This window comes from Alternaria novae-zelandiae (genome assembly GCF_023758075.1).
Source record: "Alternaria novae-zelandiae strain BMP 2774 chromosome Unknown scaffold_1, whole genome shotgun sequence".
Classification (NCBI taxonomy): domain Eukaryota; kingdom Fungi; phylum Ascomycota; class Dothideomycetes; order Pleosporales; family Pleosporaceae; genus Alternaria; species Alternaria novae-zelandiae.
In genome coordinates this window covers 43,988-57,440 of record NW_026056961.1, presented here as the reverse complement: position 1 = coordinate 57,440, position 13,453 = coordinate 43,988, and the positions used below count along the sequence as shown (strand labels likewise).

At 55.1% G+C, this 13,453-nt stretch overlaps 6 protein-coding genes across 6 annotated transcripts; 4 read left to right on the top strand and 2 right to left on the bottom strand.

The window, feature by feature from the left end:
* Positions 1–372: 372 nt before the first annotated feature.
* Positions 373–3,308, bottom strand: J4E88_000012 (uncharacterized protein; the record flags this gene model as incomplete). Its single annotated transcript, XM_049393693.1, has 4 exons — positions 373–1,401; positions 1,452–2,282; positions 2,335–3,032; positions 3,083–3,308. The coding sequence occupies 4 exons, from the start codon at positions 3,306–3,308 to the stop codon at positions 373–375; spliced, it is 2,784 nt and encodes a 927-aa protein (XP_049259522.1).
* Positions 3,309–4,462: 1,154 nt separating this feature from the next.
* On the top strand, positions 4,463–5,941 carry J4E88_000011 (uncharacterized protein; the record flags this gene model as incomplete). The annotated part of the gene is made up of 2 exons (XM_049393692.1): positions 4,463–4,956; positions 5,017–5,941. 2 exons carry the CDS (start codon positions 4,463–4,465, stop codon positions 5,939–5,941), a joined length of 1,419 nt encoding a protein of 472 aa, XP_049259521.1.
* Positions 5,942–6,302: 361 nt separating this feature from the next.
* Positions 6,303–8,043, top strand: J4E88_000010 (uncharacterized protein; the record flags this gene model as incomplete). Its single annotated transcript, XM_049393691.1, has 4 exons — positions 6,303–6,308; positions 6,342–6,506; positions 6,582–7,832; positions 7,888–8,043. 4 exons carry the CDS (start codon positions 6,303–6,305, stop codon positions 8,041–8,043), a joined length of 1,578 nt encoding a protein of 525 aa, XP_049259520.1.
* Positions 8,044–8,715: 672 nt separating this feature from the next.
* Positions 8,716–9,646, top strand: J4E88_000009 (uncharacterized protein; the record flags this gene model as incomplete). The annotated part of the gene is made up of 2 exons (XM_049393690.1): positions 8,716–9,049; positions 9,213–9,646. The coding sequence occupies 2 exons, from the start codon at positions 8,716–8,718 to the stop codon at positions 9,644–9,646; spliced, it is 768 nt and encodes a 255-aa protein (XP_049259519.1).
* A 182-nt stretch (positions 9,647–9,828) lies between these two features.
* J4E88_000008 (uncharacterized protein) lies at positions 9,829–10,648 on the bottom strand (the record flags this gene model as incomplete). Its single annotated transcript, XM_049393689.1, has 3 exons — positions 9,829–10,121; positions 10,216–10,355; positions 10,500–10,648. 3 exons carry the CDS (start codon positions 10,646–10,648, stop codon positions 9,829–9,831), a joined length of 582 nt encoding a protein of 193 aa, XP_049259518.1.
* A 330-nt stretch (positions 10,649–10,978) lies between these two features.
* J4E88_000007 (uncharacterized protein) lies at positions 10,979–12,112 on the top strand (the record flags this gene model as incomplete). The annotated part of the gene is made up of 1 exon (XM_049393688.1): positions 10,979–12,112. The coding sequence occupies one exon, from the start codon at positions 10,979–10,981 to the stop codon at positions 12,110–12,112; it is 1,134 nt and encodes a 377-aa protein (XP_049259517.1).
* Positions 12,113–13,453: the final 1,341 nt, after the last annotated feature.

Sequence of the window (13,453 nt, the reverse complement as noted above, 5' to 3'; positions counted from 1 at the left end):
GGATTAGGCTGTTGAGTGTGCTTGGTCCGGCTGGGGAGTTGGAAGAAGGGGGGAGGAGGTTGGTGCCTGCGCAGCGGAAGGTTATGACTGTGGAGGAGATGAGGGTGAAGAGGGAGGGGAAGAGGGTGGGGAGGAGTCCGTTGGGGGAGATGTTGTGAGGGGGGGTGCGTAGAGGGTAGGGTGGAGGGGGGATGTCGGCTTCAGGGGATGGTTTGGGGGGATGGTTGGAGCGCTGGGCGGTTGATGTATTCGTTAAAGGTATATTTGGTAAGATGATTGCAGCGCTGGTCGCTCCATGTATTCCTCAAACGTACATGTACTTCGACAACAGAAGCGCTAGTCACTTCACATTGTCTCCCGGCTCCCTCCTATCTACAAGTTCAACAACACACTCGCCAACCCCATCCCAACACCCCACGCCGCACCAACACCCAAACTCCGCTTCTGCGCCTTACCCGTATACTCCGGCATACCGGCCCCAGCACCAAAGTCATACTCGAAGCTTCCATTGAGCGCAACAGGGCCCTGAACACTTCTTCCAGTACCAAGAATAGTAATATTCTTAACCACACACTCTGTCTCGTATCCAAACTCACCGTTCATGCTGAACTTGCCGTTGTCGTAGGAGAACGTGATCATGGACGTAGACGGCTGCTCGATGCTATCGCCGTCGTCGAGGTACAGCGAGCCCGAAGCCTGATTCGTAGCGTTCGGCGCGATCCACAAGACAAAGTCCTGCTTCCGCAGCTCGGTCGTCGTGTTTGCGGATTCAGCGCGCAGAGGCAGGATGGAGCCGCCGCGGACATGGAGGGGGATAGAGTCGAAACCGATGTCGGTCAGATCGATCATGCTTCCGTTTCCTTGGATGCGCTCGCCGGTCCAGTAGTCGTAGAAGACTTCGTTGGGGAGGTAGATGGATACACTGGTGGAGTTTTCCTCCAGCACGGGCGACACGAGGATGGCGTCGCCGTAGAAGAACTGGTATTCGAGGGCGAAGGTGTTGGGGTCGGTGGGGTAGTGGAACCACAGCGGGTTCAAGCTGGGTTCTCCGGTGGTGGTCTGGCGGTGGAAGGCTGTGTAGAAGTAGTCGAGTAGACGGTAGCGGACGGCGATGGCGTTCTTGGCTGCGGCGGTGGTCAGGGGCCAGCGGTAGTACTCTTGGTCGATTGATGTGTCGCCAGCGTGGTTCCTCATGAAGGGGTAGAAGGCACCGAGGGTTGCCCAGCGTGCGCAGAGTGTCTCGGTGGTGTTGCCGGCGAAACCGCAGATGTCAGGACCGACCATGGGTATCTGGAAGATGGAGTTGAAGTTGAGGATGCCGGCGATGGAGAAGCGGTATTGCGTCCATTCCGAGACGTTATCACCGAGCCACTTTCCGAGGTAGGTACCCAGACCGACGAACTAGAAATCTTGTTAGTTATAGTTCAAAATGATGACACGTGAAGACTTACAGTAGAGCGAGTGATGATCAAAGGACGACGTTCAGGACGGCGCGCAAGCATGCTCTTGTGCGAAGCAATCGACATCATCGAGCCCCAGAAGTTGTGGGTATCATAGTGGTATGTTCCGTCGTAGTTCTGGATGTCGGTGTCGAGGGTCTTGTTGCTGATGGAGCCAGCAGCGTTAGCGATCTGGTACTCCGGGTTGATCAGGTCACGACCGGGAAGACCGGGGTGCGCGGCAAGGTCTTCGGTGTTGTTGGAGGCTTGACGCTTGAAGTTGGAGCGCTTGCTGAGAGGGGAGCTTGAGCGGGTCTTCAGCGTGGAGTTGGACTGCGGCTGGAGTCCCGCAGGGAAGCCAGGGATCTGACGGCCGTCGGCAGAGGTGCGGACTGGCGGTGGCTCAGGCGGGTTCTTGGACTCCTCTGAGTAGGCTACAGGATCTTCGCAAGGGTACGGGCAGAAGTTGGCAGGCTCGTTCATGTCGTTCCACAGACCGTCGATATCAACACCGGTCGCAGGGTCGAAGAACTCGGCAAACTTCTGGTCCCAGTACTGCTGGGTGTTGGGGTGGAACCAGTCGGGGAAGACAGTTGGGCCGGGCCAGACAGCGCCTTCGAAGAAAGAGCCATTCTCGCGCTTCTGGAAAACATCGAGCTCGGCACCGTCATTGTAGCCATCGTAGTCACCGCTCCAGACAGCCGAGTTGACCATCATGATGTAGTGCTGCTGGTGGGCATGGAGGTAGTCAACCACCTCGCGGACCAGTTCAAGAGGGTAACGCTCTGGATCCAGAGTGAACAGGCGACGGAGCTCCATGTAGTCGATGTCGGTCCACATGGTCTGGCAATGTTAGTAAAGATATATGGACGCCTTACATAATGGCAGAACTCACCTCAAGAGGAATGTCGGCAGCGGAGTAGTTGGCAACTACCTCAGCAACTTGCCAAACATCACGGTAACCGTATTTGCATTGATGAGATCCGAAACCCCAGTAAGGCATCATAGCGGGAAGACCAGAGAGAGCAGAGTACTGGACTGCGACTTCCTTCGGTCCAGGACCAGCAAGGAAGTAGAAGTCAAGAACACCACCTAGAGTGTTGTACTCAAGGAACTGGCCCTGGGAGTCGTCGATCTTGATGTCCATACCCTGGGAGCTGGCCAAGAAGACACCGTGAGTGCCGTTCTCGCCGCGGTGATCAAAGTAGATGGGGTGAGCTCCGTAGAGGTTGGAACCCTCTGGGGTACCGTAGGCATCACGGTTCCAGAGAGTGCGGGTGTAGTTGGTGGTGTTCAGATGGAAATGGTCAGTCGATTCACCAAGACCGTATAGGTTGGGCGAAGGAGGCAGAGCAGTCCTGAGACGAAGGTACTGCGACTCAAAGACGAGCGATGCAGCGGAGGTGTCGAAGAGAGTCTCATTGGTCTCCTTGCGCTTGATGGCGAACGAGAACGGGCTGTCGGTCCATGTGAATGACAGGGCAGAGTCCTCGGGGCTGACACCCTCATCATCGGAAGGACGAGGCCAGACAGATTCTTGGATCTGGAAGACTTGCTCTTCAGCATCGAAGATCTTGACGTGGAGGCGTTCGGCTGTGAGATTGGTTAGCACTAGGAACGATTGTAATGATTGAAGAACGCACCAGTCTGGTACTCGACTTCAAGCTTGAGGTCAGTCAAGTCTTCGCCGTAGACATTGCAAGCGGTGCCCGCAAGCGTAAGGTCCGCGGTAACCTTGGAGCCATTATCCTGAAGGTTGCTGGCAGTGTACCCAGGGCAAGCTTCAAGTGATGAGCTTTGGCGTTGAACCAGCGAACTTGCAAACGCAGGTACCGCCACCCCAAGAGCGAAAAGGCCTTTGGTGATCATGGTGCCTGAAGGTATTGAGAAAGCCAGGACCGTGTTGGATGCTGATCGTCCGAGGGAACCTTCGCCTTCTTATACTCGAGGGCGTGCAGCCGTGTGTACTAGTCTGATGCACTACAACAACAAAGCACGCATCGTGATCTCGGTTCAGACTTACCGTTTGCATGGCTAGGATAGGCGGATATGCACCCAAGGCGCGCTCCCCCGCAGTACCGTCATCATGGAGGTCGGACTTGCATGGCTTGGCAACGATGCGAGGGCCAGAGAGGCAACATAGCGGGGTCATTGGTTCCGTAGATTCACACTGTGGAGAGCTTGTTTACCCGGAGAGAATCCCGTTTGGGGTTCGGCTGGCATGGAGGACATACGAGGCGCAAAACTCTGGGGTAAACGATTAGTTGTGTTTACGCGGGTGCGAGGCGCGACGCACGGCGGTTACTCTGATTCGATGGAAGTCGGGAGTGCGAGATGCCGGTCCGAGTTCTCGTGCCGGCGTGCCTTTGCGCTTCCATCGCCAAGCAGACGGCTGGAGAAAGCCAAGACAATGCTAAACTTGGTGACATGTCGTGAGTATTGAGTCCAGACGTCGAGGTCCATGAGGACTTCTGCATGTATTTCCCGACTTCGAGCAGCGCGATACCGAACTTACTGGCTAGCGGACGAACTTGTACGAGGTGAGCATGTCGGACCGGACGTGTGGTCTCTGCTACTGCATGATAAGTTTAATCGGGAAGAACCACACGAGCAGATGTAGTTGTAGCACATCCCGTTGAAGATACCTGAAATGCTTCATTGCGGGTACGTAGATGGTGGGAGTGGCAGGCCGCATTTCTCGAGCCATACGTCTGATCCGTCCTGTAAGAGCAACTCGTTCTAGGCACAAGGCGGCAACACGGAGCACGCGAACCTCTTGTACGGGAGATCAGCTTCAAAGGACTATATCACAAACCATACTTGAAGATGTAGACACCACTGTAGATTATCACCTACACACACAAAAGCATGGCCATGTAGACTTCCAACAAGTGTTTGGGGTGGATGTTCCTGAGATATCTGGACCATCTACGCGCACGGACGGAGACTAGCGCGCCTCTGGCCCAAGACCGAAAAGTTCACGAGCGCGACAGCAACAACCTCCAACACCACTCCACGTCACCATGCTTTGCGCAATCTCTGGCGAAGCTCCCCGCGAACCCGTTGCCTCGCGTAAATCGGGCAACGTCTTCGAAAAGCGCCTGATCGAGGCGCACATCTCGGAACACCACACCGACCCCGTTACTGGCGAAGACCTCGCGACCGAGGACCTCATCGAGCTCAAGTCGCCCAATGTCGTTACCCCACGCGCCCCCAGCTTCACCTCGATACCCGCCATGCTCAGCGCCTTCCAGAATGAGTGGGATGCCCTGGTACTAGAGACACACACGCTCAAGCAGCACTTGGCGCAAACGAGGCAGGAGCTGAGTACGGCCCTCTACCAGAACGACGCTGCGACACGGGTCATTGCGCGCATATCAAAAGAGCGAGACGAGGCGCGCGAAGCTCTGTCCAACGTCACCGTCAGTGGAGGCGGCGGCCAGGGCGATGCGATGCAGGTGGACGGCCAGGGCCTGCCTGAGGAGCTTGCCGCCCTCGTTGACGAAACACAGAAAGAGTGAGTCTTATCCCCCCGAGATTACATACCATGTGAGAGCCCCGTACTAACGCACTACAGGCTGTTTGGCTCGCGACGAAAGAGACCCGTACCCGCGGGCTGGGCCTCTGGAGACGCCATCTCGAACTACGACATTGCCAAGACGACCGACTCGCTATTCCCAGGCAGCAGCTGCATCGCTGTCAACGAGGCCGAGCTGGTCCTATTCGGTGGAGCTGATGGTACCGCGGGTGTCTACTCGCTGGCCCAAGGCAAGGTTCTGGAGACATTCAACGCTGGCAGCGCCGTCACTTCGACAGCATGGTGGGGAGAGCGCGCTCTTATCGGCACTTCGACAGGCACAGTCAAGGTCTTTTCCAACGGCGATGAGGTTGCCCAGATCGGATCACACGCTGGCGCCGTCACATCCATGTCGCTACACCCCAGCGGCAAGATGCTCGCTACCGCCGGCGCCGACAAACGCTACGCAATCCACGAGCTCACCACTTTCAAGACCGTTTCGCAAGTCTACGTCGAAGCCGAAATCACCTGCGTCTCCTTCCACGTCGACGGCATGCTCTTCTTCCTCGGAAGCTCCGACGGCAACATCCGGATATACGATATCAAGACTGGTGCCAAGATGGCTGAACTCGAGACTGGCGCGCCCGTTGCGGATCTGAAGTTCTCCGAGAACGGAACGTGGTTCGCCGTAGTACAGCAGAATTCCTCCAGCGTCGCGATTTGGGATATCCGGAAGCAGGCAGCAATTCACACATTGGAATCTGGCAGCCCAGTCACCAGCTGCAGCTGGGACTACACCGGCACGTTCCTCGCGATTGCCGGCACGGGCAGCGTCTCTGTGCAACAATACACCAAGGCGTCGAAGAGCTGGGCTGAGCTGGTGAGGAAGGCAGCTCCAGCGAAGGACGTCGCCTGGGGTGGCAAGGCCGAGAATGTAGTCGCCCTGAACCCAGAGGGTGGCTTGGTTGTATTGGCAGCAGTTTGAAGTGTTTAGGCTTCAGGGGTGACTTTTGATGGCGTAAAGTTTTTGTGACAGGGCAGGCAGATGTGTACATTGGCTGCTATTTCATCAGTGTGTAGAATCAGGAGCTCGCGGATGCATTTAGGCTGGGGGGTTTTACGACCAAAATTTGAATAGGATACTACCACATGCTGTAAAACACTACGTCACGATCCATCTCGCACATGCAAGAGCAAAACAATGCGCTTTGATGAAGGGGCTGGGTCGCAGAAGACGATAGAAACGGACAGAATAGCGGTCTATAGTCATTGTTCGATTCCAATCGACGGTGAAGGGTGATGGGTGATCTTGGATTTGACGTTCTGGCGTTTGTCATACTGCCCAGATGGATGTTGGAGCGCCACCACAGTTTCGCCGAACTCAGCACCCCCAACGGCACGAGACGGGCCCAACCTTCCCCCTTCGACACTCGCCGGTGCTACTCTCGCCCGCCGCCAACCTCACCACGCACCCCGCAACCATCACCAGCCTGACATCCGGCATGGAAGGCGAAGGACGACCGAGTGGGTTCACGCACAGACAGCAGAAGGTGAGTGCCGTCGGCGGTAGTACCGCCAACATAAACAACAACAGGGTGAAGATTGGCTGACCACGGCTGCTGCAGCGCTCACATGCACAAATGGACGGCGAGCAAGCGTCTGCCTCGCCTGCCTGGAGAAATGGCTCCTTCCCCGACAACCGCGAAGCTCCCCCAACCTACCACGGCCTTCCCTTCGGATACGATTACGACGATAGGCAGAGCCCTGCTAACGACATCTACGACCCACCCGCCCGCTATCATTTCGACCGCCAGCCCACCCCGACCTTCGAGTCTGCATTGCGATCGCACGCCCGCCCGCCCATAGAACGCGCCTCCTCCAGCGCCCAGCACTCGCATACCGCCGGGTTACACCTGCCAAGATTGGGCAACATGGCGTCTTCGGCATCCAGACGGTTCGCGGGCGATGGCTTCGACTACAGGCGGCCGGCTGGCTCGGCAAGTCAACACACAACAGCGTCTGTCGACCTGACGGGGGACGACGAGGACGATGTGGCTATCGACCTGAGCCAGGACGACGACATCATTGATTTGACAGCCGATGATTCGGGCGACGGGGCGAGTCTCAATGGCAACAACCCACGCGAGCAACAACAACAACAACAACAACAACAACAACAGGACAGAGGACAGCAAGAGTCGCATCGCGGTGGCCGTCACCCACGTCGTTTGCCAAGGGGCTTTGACATCATCATTGACCTCGACAACGGCGAGGAGGAGTGGCACCCCGACCCACCAGCGCCGCAACCAAGCTCGCCCGAGATCGAGTTCATTTCGTCGCGCACAATACCCGGTCAGCGCCACCTTCAACCAGTCGACGAGAACGAATCCGATGGCGAGGATGTGCGGTTCATACGGGCGAACGCGTTACCAGAGGCAGAGGCACGGAGACGGCAGAGAAATGAGCAGTTGGACAACGTCATGGATCTCTTTGGAACATTGAACGGACGTTTCACGCACCTCCGAGCCCAAGTCGATCGATTCCACGAGCAGGTCAACCGGACCGCAAACCGCTTCCACGAACCCGTCGCCCCTTCTCGCAGTGCCTCTCGGGGCCGTGCGCCGCACATCCGAGTAGGCGCATTCCAAGCACCCAATTTGGATTTCGATATCATAGGCTTCGACATTGGCCCACGGGTACGCGAAGCACCACCCCCTCCCGCTACCTACGATGCGCCACCGCCAGCCCCGGAAGGCTTCACGAGGAGCCCAGAAGAAGAAGGAGAGGCGCTTATATGTCCCAATTGCGAAGAACAGCTGTGTGTCGGCAGCGACGAGATCAAGAGGCAGGTGTGGATTGTCAAGGGATGCGGTCATGTAAGTCTCAGCTTGTGACGGACGGCACGACGACAAACTAACATGTTAATGCTAGGTTTACTGCGGCGAATGCACAGCCAATCGATCGGCAAAGCGTAGTGCTAAAGGCAAGGAGACGCGCGCAAACACGAACCCTTTCAAGGTCTGCGTGGTCGAGGATTGCGATAAGAACGTGTCCCATAAGAAGAGCATGATTCAGGTATTCTTGTAATCAGCCGGCATCACGCAGTTTCAAGAGATGGATAACTTCAGTGGACCTTCTGTCTCTGCTTTCTCCAGGACATATATCTCGGCTCGCAGTCATGGTTGGGTGGTTTGACGATACCCTTGCTTGCATCTCTCTCTCTCTTATCATATCTAGTCGCATTTTGTTTGCATTTGCATAGCAGGGCGTTTTTTGCATGGATGTCTTTGAATTGAATTTACATAGGGTACTAGTACCTACGAGCGGTCGATTCTCTGAGCATGCTCATTGCCCCCGGTGAAATATAAGAAGAGCGAGATGAGGGATGACCGGTGTAATTAGTATGCGAGGATTTAGATGAATCTGCGATATGGATGATTCTGACTCGAGTGCTTGTGAATATTGATGTGCTACGTGTCCCGAATATCTTGTTCATTGCGATGATGAAGGTCGTGGGCGCTCACGTCGAGATAATCTATGATGATCTCATCCCACGTGGATGGGACCTCGGGAATCCGGCGCCAAGAACAAGGGTCCTCAGGTACGCGAGCAGCGAGCTGCATGCGCAGAAAAGGGCAGCTTGCTGCATACTTCCCTTGGGCCTCAGGCACACAAACCCCGTCATCACCTCACTTGTATCTTCAGGACCGCTTCTTTCATCTTTGCTTCAGATCAATTGCATCATAATTGATCACGAACATGTCCACCAAATCCAAAACATCTCAGGCTGCGCGAGCCGCGGCCCCCAACGACCAGCGACCCACCAAACCATCCGGAGGAGCGAAGAACGCATACCTCATGCTGTACAATGCCGTCTCCGCCGCGCTCTGGGCAGGCGTGCTGTTTCAGACTGTTACTATCGGTGCAAACGAGGTGGTGAATGCACAGAAGGCTGGTGCGTTCTTTGGCAAGGGCGATTGGTTTACGGCCACGAAGAGGGGGTTGGGCAGTGGGAAGGTGTATGGGAATTTGGAGGGGTATACGAGGGGGGTGCAGACGTTGGCGGGGATGGAGGTGTTGCATAGTCTTGTCGGTAAGTCTAGGAGGATGGTGGAGTGAATTCTACTGGCTTCATCAGCCTTGCTAATAACGTCTTCTCGTCCGCGCCCATGGGTGGGTGGGGGAGGCGGAGGGGCGGTGGAGGGGAGGATGGTAGAGCGAATTCGAGTACAGAACCTTGCTAACAGCGTGAATAGGACTTGTCCGCGCTCCCCTTCTAACTACCCTTATGCAAGTCGCATCCCGCTTCCTCCTCGTCCACCTCATCGCCTCGCCCCCCGCCTTCCCCCTCTCGACCCGTCACTCGCCCGCCTACAGCACCATGCTGCTCGCGTGGAGCGTGACAGAAGTAATTCGCTACTCCTACTTCGTCTTTTCCTTATCCGGTGCCGGAGTTCCGAAGCTCTGGACTTGGTTGCGCTACAACACCTTCCTCGTTCTATACCCTCTTGGTATCTCGAGTGAGTGCTGGTTGGTGTACCAGGCTATCCCTTTGGCTAGTGAAAGGAACGAGTTGTTTGGGTACGCGCTTTGGGCTATACTAGCGATCTATGTTCCGGGAAGTTACATTCTCTTCTCGCATATGTTAGCGCAGAGGAGGAAGATTGCTAGGCAGAGTCGAGTAGCGTAAGAGGTGATGGGTGACGATAGAGCTCAGGAGGGAGATGTGCAGGCAGTTAGATGGAGAATATACATATAGGATAAGTCAAGCCTGTGCTTGGAATGCAGCAAAGATACAATGCTACGTGCGATCGATAGCCCAAGTTGAGTGACTCATTCGCCAATTACATCGATCCATCGTTTCATAGATGCTTACTCCTTCCCCCCTTCCTTCGGCCCCGTCTGCGCATTCCTCTCCCCCACATCCAACGCAACCAAGAATCTGCTTACGCAATTATACGCCGCGACCGTCGCCGTAATCTCCACAATCTCCTTCTCGCTAAACCCCACCGTTTTCAACTGCTCAAACACGCTATCTGGCACACGCACGTCTAGTGTCATGGCGTCTGTGTAGGCTAGTACAGCGGATAGCTTGTCGCCCAACGCCGAGAGCGGTTCCCGAGGCTGGGAGTTTAGGACGGCGAGGACTTGGGCTTTTGTGACATCTTGTTGGGGAGTGAGTATGGGTCTGGAAGTGGTGGTAGAGCAGAAGAGGAGAAGAAGAGAAATGGGAATAGAGTGATGGGGGAATAGGCATACCTTCAGCTGATTCTAGAATCGGCGAATGAGACTCCCATTCGTACCATGCTTTGTTTAGAACTGCAACGCGGCAAATGGCTGTTTCGCGGATGGATGTGGGAAGACTGGTTTTTGTGCGGATGGAACCGAGGAATGAGTTCCTGGTCATCTCCGTCAGTTCGCCGCATTTCAAAGTGGATGTTTGATTGGAGTGTGAATGGCTGTGTTATGCGCCCGTCCATCGTGTGTGGACTAGGTAGGATAGCATGACATGGAAGATTGGGGCATGATGCTTTGGAACTTACCATCCGTCTGCGACCGGGGGAGCATGGAGCAATGTTCGATCCAGAGCTATGAGACCCTTCTCGCCTCGCCGTTGTCTGACGCGCTGCTCGACGGCTTTGTCTTCTTCGGACGTGAAGTTCGGCGGGTCGGGGACGTATGGGAGACGCATTGTGAGGTTGGTAAATCGATGGAGTGTTTTTGTAATTGTCAACGTCTCTCGTCGACTTATATAGAAAGTGATTCAGTCTGAGTCAAACGCGTATGCTCCTCTTCGTCGAGATCGAGATGAGTCAAGCTGCGTGCTCGTCACTACATATCCCGAGGTCGGCAATAGAGCTGGAGCCGTCGGAACGCATTCCGAGCACTGAGCTAGCGGGGACGAATCACGACTCTCTTCGCTTACCACTTATCGATAACAAGTCCTTCACCATCCTTTCCCACCTAGTCCAATGACTGTCGCACCCGGCTGTCAAGAACAATACCAACACCAATAAGAAACATGGCGCCTAATTCTAAACTAAACGCAAAGCGTAAGGCGCAAAGAGAAGGAACGCAACCTGCGAAACCTAAAAAGCCCGAAAAGCGTCTGGCGAATGGCGCTAAAGGACCGGGGATTTCTTACATTCCGATTGAACTCCAGCAACTTTTGTTGAACATTTTCCGCAACTCGTTCGCGGAGAGGATGAGCGCGGATATTACGCCGCTGTTGCAGGAAGTCAAGGGCCATCTTTACAAGCGCGACTTTGCGACTGCATTTGGGAAGAAGGAGTATTTGGAGGCGTATGCGGCGAGGTGGAGTCCGAGTCGCGCGTTGGGATATTTGGATCTCATGTGGGAGTTGAGGGATGAGTTGTGGGTTGATGAGGAAGAGGAGGAAGAGGACCAAGAAGGCAAGACAGAGCAAACCAAGCCGAAGAACAGGAAGATTGTGTGTTTGGGTGGTGGAGCGGGCGCGGAAATTGTGACTTTGGGCGGCTTGCAAAAACTGATGTCGACCACGTATTCACAAGATGGAGAAGACGTAGATGGTCCGAGAGGTCATGTGGAGATCACCGCCATCGACATCGCCGACTGGAGTGTGGTCGTGGAGAACCTCGCCAAACAACTCACAGTCCCAGCCGAACTGTCGAAATACGCATCCGCCGCTGCAAGAGCCGCAAACGTTCCACCTCTTAACCCAGAAGACGTCACCGTACGATTCAAGCAGCAAGACGTACTCCAGGCCTCGGCTGAAGAACTAACCGAGCAACTCGCCGACGCAAACCTCGTCACACTCCTCTTCACCCTAAACGAACTATACACAGCCTCACTGCCCCTAACCCAAAAGTTCCTCCTCCTCATGACATCGATACTCCAGCCTGGCGCTCTCCTCCTCGTCGTCGACAGCCCCGGAAGTTACTCATCCGTCACGCTGAACGGTGCTGAGAAGAAGTACCCCATGCAATGGCTCCTCGACCATACACTGTTGAAGCAGGCCAGCGGGAATTTGAATGAGCGCGGCAAGGAAGAGATTGTGCGATGGGAGAAAATCAAAGAGGATGATAGTAGGTGGTATAGGTTGGATGAGAGGATGAGGTATCCGATTGAGCTGGAGAATATGCGTATGCAGGTTCATCTTTATCGGAAGTTGTAAGACGTCGCAATACCATCGACAAAGATACAAAACTACCCTTTCAACCCTTTCTCTTCAGTGGCCCTCACCCATTACCCATCCAGCCGCCATCACGAAGCCGACTCATCCATCAAGTCTGACTCGGGTCACCATTGCCACTCGCCCACGCACTGTTCCTGCGACTTGATTGAGGTACTGTATACCATCGAGCCTGCACGGCGTGGTTGTCAAGACATATTCAACTGTCTCTTCGGAGCTGGTCGCCTTATCCGCGATAGTGGCTGAACCTGCCGCACCAATGTCGCGGATGTTGTGTGTCGATAAGCGGAGCTTGAGAGGTCCGTTCCATTCGTCGCATGGCGTCCACGCATGCGACATGATGGCCAGTCATCATGAAAAGCAATATCACAAACCCCCCCTCCCTCTCACCCACCCCTAACCTCCGTACAACTCCACCCCCTCTCCCTCTCCCTCCCCTGCCCATAAAACTCCTCCGGTCTCCGAACCCCACTCCCCGAATCCACCCTCTCCATCTCCATCCTCATACTCGACCTCGACAACTCCTTCGTCACTAGTATGCTCTTCAAACTATGATTCTCCTGCACACTGCGCAGACTGATATCGCTGCTGCTTCCCGGATTCCCAGGGCTGAGCTTGGGCGTCTCGCGTAACCGCGTCTTTTCGTAGCGGCGGAGCAGAATGGCGATGATGGGGACAAGTAGGAGGAGGCACACGATGGCTATTACGATGCCGATTATTGCGCCGGGGCTGAAGCCGTCGCGGTGGGAGCTGCCGTTGGGGATGGGGATTATGGCTGGTGGGGCTTCGGGAGTGAGGGTCGTGGTGGGGAGGGGGGTTGGTGGCATTGTGTGGGTTTGGTTGTTGGTGTTGTGATGCGTTGATGGGTTCTTTGAGTAAAGATAATTAGAGATGCAAAAGCGTTGTGCTCGTAAGATAGAATAGAATGACGAGACGAATGGCCCAATCGAAGAATTAAGTGTAACGACAGTATTATAGCGAGCGAAAGTCCAGAGTATGACAGAAGAAAAGCGACAGGAACCACGTTCAATAATAACAGAAAGGATATGCCGGGCTGTCAATCAAAATAGTAAGAACATGAGGGGTTTTCGTGCTACGAATAGCACCCCATTACGCCGTATTGTCACCTTCCAGAACATCCTTCAACCATGCCTATCCCGACCAAATCGCAGCACCCGCTGACCACAAAGAAGTGAGAACCCCTTAGCGCACTCCGTGACCCTCGTTGTAGCGATCAGAATTGGCTGCAAGGCAAAGTTAGTGGCGTTTACATCCAGCCAATCACGTCTCCTTGGCTGGCCGAGCGTGAGCCAGAGCCGCACG